Source organism: Gymnoscopelus microlampas (assembly GCF_963454915.1).
Source record: "Gymnoscopelus microlampas genome assembly, chromosome: 10".
Lineage (NCBI taxonomy): Eukaryota > Metazoa > Chordata > Actinopteri > Myctophiformes > Myctophidae > Gymnoscopelus > Gymnoscopelus microlampas.
The window spans coordinates 16,614,786-16,622,150 of record NC_139947.1 but is presented as its reverse complement, the minus strand read 5'-3'; the positions used below and the strand labels follow the sequence as shown (position 1 = coordinate 16,622,150).

The 7,365-nt window shown below is 41.8% G+C and overlaps 1 protein-coding gene across 1 annotated transcript in view; it reads left to right on the top strand.

Moving 5' to 3' along the window:
* Nucleotides 1-7,365, top strand: part of LOC311054099 (membrane-associated guanylate kinase, WW and PDZ domain-containing protein 3-like) — a 75,504-nt gene continuing 68,139 nt past the window's right edge. Inside the window, exon 1 of the mRNA XM_084069979.1 lies at nt 1-1,327. Within this exon, the coding sequence (XP_083926105.1) occupies nt 1,179-1,327 (149 nt within the window). The 5' untranslated portion in view covers nt 1-1,178. The remainder of the gene's footprint in view (nt 1,328-7,365) is intronic.

Below are 7,365 nucleotides of genomic sequence, written 5' to 3'. Positions count from 1 at the left end.
AGTTACAACCCATTAAAATGACAAAATGAATAATATAAAAATACATTGATAAGGGTTCAATGAGATCCTCCCAGTTTGTAAAAACAAAAGCTATGTGTCAGTTCAGAGAAGCGGTTACTGATGATGTTCTTACAACCCGCCCTCTGGGTCCAGGCTGTCAGACTCAGCCACGGCTGAATAAAAAGTCACCGGGCTGGAACTGCAGCATGGATGCATGCATGGCACTGCCGCCCACAACATGCACACATGGCGCATACGTGGAACTAACGGCCCACAACATGCCAGTAGCCTTGTTAATCAGGCCCCCACTCTTAGAGAAGCTGAGAGCGCAGCGCATTTTAACATACAAAAATGGATTAAAGTGAACCCACCACAGGCAGGGTGAGTTCATTCATTCATGTCATTTGTATTCCTCTTGTCATATGGACAATGAGAGAGGACAAATACGTCAAGACAGGGATGAGGGGTTGGGGGACTTCTGCTCAAGGTTCAAGGTTGTACTTTATTGTTACATCTTGAGTACAGGACAGGTACATAAGAGTAAAACTTATTTTGGTTTGGCTTCCTTCAGACAATGCAGCTGAAATTCGGAAACGGTTACTCCTCTGTGCGTCTCTACTGTAGAGAGAAAGCTGCAGACCATCTGTCTCCCAAACTGCTCTGTACTGAGGAAGTAACTCATGCATATGAATGCACTGGTGAGCAAAGACACACTATACAGGGTATGGTTATAGCTGGTCACTGTAGATATTCTACAGTCAGCACTTTCACACACTCAAGTTTCATTCCCAGTGAAACAAGTCTGTCTACCTGGCACTCAACCTGCTACTGGGAATGTTTACATGACCTCGGAAATGCTTCTCTAGCAGATTACACTGTTTATTCTGAGATATGATATGATATCATCAATTTCTCAATCTTGGCAGAAAAATGTATCCACTCATCTTTATTCACATTTCAGAGGACAGCAGGTCTACAAATTAATTTTGTATCCCCTCATGTTTTGCCTTGTTCTTCACAGTGTTGTAGAGTTCTTTTATTTAATCATTAGGCTCAGAGTTTGGCTTTTTTTGTGAAAATCCATCTAAAAGAATGCTGCTTCAGCCTAAACTGAAGCGAGGAAAACAACTGAAGCAAATGGAGAAAGATGGTCCGTGAAGCCACTGTCCAGTTTGGAAATGACTTCCACGATGACGACGAGTGGGAACGATACAAGACTGACATTCGACAATGAACATCTTACACCAAACCACACTGCAGTCCAACCTTTAGATCACAAATCAGACTCTTTGGTCAAGTCAACACTCACAAACTATATCAACATCAGGTAAGCGCTGATTACAATACTGTCTGTGATTAGATTACTGTTGTCAAGTGCCTCTTAACAGTCAGCTAAATGTCTACATTAAAAATGCAAATTAAATAATGTAGGTAGGCTTCAATCAAATAGTAGTATAAGTCAAATGAAGAGGTAACTTTTTACACTTGGCTATGGCTGAGGACAAGCCAACATGCTCCTGTATAGAACTGACTAGATCTTTTCTAACCCATGGACATATCAGATACTTACAGACTCTGGACGTAAGTCCACCTTGACCTGGTCTCCATCCTCGTAGCCTTGTGGGGCTTGGTTCTGCATCAGCAGGGGGATGCTGAGGTCGTATTCTTTCTTAGACCCATTCTCCCACTTCTCAAGCTCCCTCCGGGAATCTAAAAATGCAAGATATATAGATAATTGATTTAGATGTCCATGCATGATACTGCAACATATAATGCACGCATGCGCACACACACACACACACACCTTCAATTAGTTCTTTGACAGCCTGGGATTCGACAGATTCCGGTTCAAGATCGGTGGTTTGGGTTTTGTCATCCTTCTTTTGATCCTGGATGGCTTTGTCCTCGGCTTTGTCCTCGACATGGTCCGGTCGACACCAGCGGTTCTTCTGAATTAGAGGGATGATGAGTTCCTTCGGCTTCGCCACTGGCTTTGAACTGAAACAGTCAGTAAGACAGTAAGAAAGGGATAACTTAACTAGCCATAGCCCTAGAATGGCTGTGATATTACATCATTTCATGTATTCCATACACAGCCATAGATCACTACTATGCCCTCCTGCATAGAGGACGAGTTTCACAGGACCACGTTTCATCCAGTGATACATATGGGGCACACAAATCGACAAGTCCATATGTGCTCACTGAAGGAAATGTGGTCTGTGTGAAATGTGAATCTCATGGTAAAGTGGAGATATTTTACTAAATACACGTTTTCTGCCAGAAATGTAAAATGGATATGAAACTAGATGACAGTAGCTGACCCTAAGTTATGTCCATTAGGTATTAAGTGACTGACAGTAGTTTAAAACAAGACCCGAATAATCATTAAAGCAGATATGTAATAAAATACACATCACAATGGCGTAATATGTAGTCTCCACAACTTCACTGTGTTTGTAATACGTTGTTCGCTTTGCTGCAAATGAACGTGTCTTATTTTGAAAGGCACCAACATCACTGGTCATCTTCATTGTGTGCACAAAATAACTTGGTCAAATAAAGAATTATTATTCTGTTTAGAATAACGACTGCAATAATTAGCATGTTAGCATACCTTTGCAGCTCCCTCCCGTCGACTCCGGTCAGGTAATCTCGATCGTCTTCATTCGCCGCATTGTTGCTGGAGAATTTGGGTTTGTTTACGGTTTTACTGAATCCAAAAGAGATCGCCCCTGTCTTTCTCTCTCCCAGCTCTTCAGAAGCGCCAGCATTGTCGCTCTGACCGCCGCACGACGCCATGATGCTTGTTTGGAAAGGGCAGGCACTGTCTGGCAGAGAAGAGACAAGGAATTGTGGTACTTGTAGTTCTGTGGACGTTTGCCGTCCTGTTTGTTTTCACAGAAAAGACTACAATTCCCGCAGATCGTACAACGCAGATGCGATATGTAAATGTTAACTTTATTTACATAACGGGAGCGGAAAGCCTTTGGGTTATAAACTTTAATTAAGTGAGAGACAGTCACCTTAGGTTCTGGGTCGAGGATTTTAGTGGTTCCATGGGGACCCCCAGAAGACTTTGAGGGGGTTCCTCCTTCCAGGGCGGAGTCCCAGTCCCCAGCAATCAGGAACAGACAGTTTGATATAATTTAATTACACCGGCTATTACGAAATAACGTGATATTAATGATTATAGAGAGAGAGAGAGAGAGAGAGAGAGAGAGAGAGAGAGAGAGAGAGAGAGAGAGAGAGAGAGAGAGAGAGAGAGAGAGATTTATAGGCCGGCTTTTTGGGCCCTGTATAAAGCCTGAAAGTGTTGACTCCTATCAGTTTGCACAAGGCTACTTTCATTATAGGCAACACAATAAAATCCTTAGTTTAAATGAACTCCGAAGAGTGTATAAGTGGAACCAAACAGTCAAATGAACACTATGGATTTTACTTCTGTACTAAATCAAATCTGACAACAAAATGCTTCTGCTTATGGTGATACCTTATCTGGCTTATCTGGGTCATCCTTTTAGCATTCTTGTGTATAAATCTGTGCCACCGTGCCTTGTTTTTGCAAACTGTTAAGAACAATATTCAATCAAAAACCCTGGCATAACAAATTCCTATGCTGTTTGTGTCCTAATCCTTGACATTAAATGTTAGTTTGAGATCTGAGAATCACTGACTGATCCAAACAGCATTTACAGTTGCATTTACAGTCAGGACATTACGTTTAATAGAGGTGAATTATAGACCACGTGAACATGTACAGATAAAGCGTGTTGATTATCTATGATTTGTATAGTTGATATGCTGCTGGGTCTGGATGCTGCAGCATGCCAGCCTAGGTAGCTCACTGTACTCTGCTGCTCTCAGCCTCAGCCTCTCGATCCTCCATCATCAACTTGAACCGAAGCACACACCAGTGGTGGAAAGTAACTAAGTACTTTTACTCAAGTACTGTACCTTAGTACAATTTTGAGGTTGTTTTACTTTACTGGAGCATTTTCAATTTTCAATTTTACTTCTACTCCATTACATCTCAGAGACAAATATTGTACTTTTTACCCCACTACAATTATTTGAAAACGTACTAGTTACTTTGCAGATATACATTATTATATATTATAAAACATACATTAACCACCTCAGCCCTTTTTTATACATAGGCTATTTGAAAATAGCCGATCTACAAGCTCACAAAGCTTTGCATCGTGACGGGTTGAGAGCTTGTACATCTGCTATTTTCAAACATTTTAGCACTTTTACTTTTGGTACTTTAAGTATATTTTGATGCCAATACTTTTGTACTTTTACTTAAGTAAAAATATCTGAGTACTTCTGGCACAAACTAAACTGCTGAGCAGATAAGAGAATAAAGGGGCGGTACTTTGAACTCTTTTCTTTCCCTCCCCTTTACGCCCCAAGTTACATTGATTGTCATTCTCATTATCGTTTCTCCTTTTCTGTTAAAAGTGATTATTTGGGAACAAGGACAATAGCATGATACATGTCACACTTTATTGGGGGACAATAATAAGTCAACGAGACGCTAATTGATCATCGCCGCAAATTAAAGCGCCGCGTCTGCAGTTCAGTGACACCATAGTCGGGTAAAAGAAATCGATACTACCTCCCGAATCCCCCTACCTATACCACCAACGTGATTTTATTTTTTACTTAATAAACGGCACGGTCCAATAAAGACATGTCGGTTAAATGCAAATAAATCAACAAAGCTGGTTTGCTAGATGAAGATCAAGGAAGATACGCCGAGAAGAACGCAGACATGAAGGTGAGAATTTGGGGGGAATCATCTAAAGAAACAGACAAAGACTAGCCTTGGATCAAGACTATCATAGATGTATTTTATCGAGTCTGACTTTTACGTTCGTATCTCCGATAGTCTTGTCTAGCACCCCCCAGTGCGTCCTGCAGTTTCACCAGTAAAGCCCGTACTTCTCCGTACATGTACAAAACGTATATATAAGATGCTGACCCGGTTACCACAAATATTAACTAGCGATTCGGAGTCTTTGTGCAATGTATTAGTCCGCATTTTTCAATAGATATGTGTTTTAATCTCGTCTGTATCGGATTCTGTCGATAGTTCCCTGTATTCCTCAATGGGCGGCAGTTACGGGGCGCATCCGGTGAAAGCCGGAATTACACTCAATGTAAACAGGAAGTAAACGAGGGGGGGGGATGGCGCTCGGCCACAGACGGGATTAAAACACAAAACACAAAAATACGGACTAATACATTGCACAAAGACTCCGAACCGCTAGTTAACATTTGGGGCAACCGGTTAAGCACCTTATATATATGTTTTGTACATGTACGGAGAAGTGCGGGCTTTACTGGTGAAAGTGCAGGACACACTGGGAGGGTGCTAGCCAAGACTATCGTAGATACGAAAGTAAATTAAAAGTCAGACTCGATAAAATACATCTATGATAGTCTTGATCCAAGGCTAGACAAAGACCATTAGGGATATTTCTTCTTAGGCTAAATGAGGACTGTATACGCGTCATATAAGTTAAAACAAACATTTGTATAACGTGTCTATCTGTCCTCCCTGTGGTCCGGGTACCAGTGCAGCTTTAACGCTGTCAGATTTGCCAGTTTTTTTTTCCTCCTCTCTCTCTCTCTCCTCTCTCTCTAGCCTACTATATGATCACGGGTCTGGTGCTCAGAGCATCTCCACTAGTAGACACATATTCTGTGTGAGGTGGTGCACATCGCGTCTGAGTTTCTCTGGGCTTATAGCCACTATAGGTATCAGCTGTCACTTAAAAGCTATTCGATTTCAATTTGCTCACAACTCGTATTTTGTTTATTAAGTGGGCCTATTATTTTTATTATACAGGCGGGTCCAATGTATATAGACGCGTTTAAACGGATTCTCTTTGAACGGCTGAACTGCTTGAAGAGAATGTGTGTGTGTCAGCGCCAGGGCAGGTCAGTATATTTTTACCCTAAATATGAGAAATACGAGAGCGTGGTGTTGTGCGTATAACCTTGTGTTTAGTCAGAGGAGGCGACAGGGAGAAGAATGGCTGTGATGAGGGTGACAGATCCTGCTGATAGGGGTGACAGAAACATGCTGATAAGGGTGACATTTGACTATTAGAGAAGTTCACCTTTAAACTTTCACCGTGTGAGCTTACAGTTCCCATCATTTCAAATCATTAACAGATGGGGGGAAAAAAGTTTTGTTTAAAAAGCTTTTTTTTTTTATTCACACAATTATTTGCTGCTCTTTCTCAAAATTTCTGTCTTGTTAAATTGTGCACAAAATGTTGTGTACTCTTTGTTTTCAGCATGTAAACAAAGAGGCACATGTTTGCCAAATGTTCTTATTTTGAATACATATAAGTTATTTCTTCCATGCTTGCAAGATTTACTCCAGGTGTGTGTGTGTGTGTGTGTGTGTGTGTGTGTGTGTGTGTGTGTGTGTGTGTGTGTGTGTGTGTGTTTGTGTGTCTGCGTGTGCACGCATGCGTGCACGCTGTGTGTGTGTGTGTGTGTGTGTGTGTGTGTGTGTGTGTGTGCGCGCGCGTGTGTGTGTACTGTTTGTAGGGTGTAGGGTGTGTCCTTGCTTGTTTTGATGTGATGTGATACAGTGTGTGACCCTGGCATTGTGCGTTGCTCTGGGCTCGTGATGCATGCAGTCAAGGTTACATTATGAATGTAATGGTATTATGAATCAGTAATTAAGTGGACAATATGGAAAGACTGTCCACACGTGCACATGTACACTGCTGTCACGTTGCCAGCAGTCCTCATTTGACTTCTCCCTGGGGCCTGGGAGAATCGTTGCTTAAAATACCCATTTTGTACAGTAATTACTAATTAAGCCTAAGGATTAAATCGCTGTTTGTTTCCTGCGATCTCCCTTCTATACTGCTAAGTTTGAACCAGCTCTATGTATGTTGATGTTTTAACATGAACCCACTCCACATGTAATAACGCATGTTGATCCCTTTCTCTCGTGTCCTTCGTGCTCATGCATATTCATGGTGACGTTTTTGAGGTGTGGTAGAGACAGAGATGCTGGGAGGGGGAGAGGCGAGGGGCGATGTACCCTTGACAGGACAGCCGCTAATCAGCCACGCTCCCCCATCTGTGGTCCAAACCCTTTTGCTCCCAGCCTCTGCATTTGAATTCTATAGTTGTAGCTATTCTAAGGTCTTGGCTCAACAGTCCGTTTGGTCTCCCCATCCTAAGAAGTATTGCAAAACTGTCAGATGAAACCAAATGTAAATCTACTTTACATTCAACCACTTAAAGATTAGATTTTTTAGATTTAACCACTTAAACCCTACACGAAATATCTTTGCCGAAAACAGTTGATCTACAAGCTCACAACGT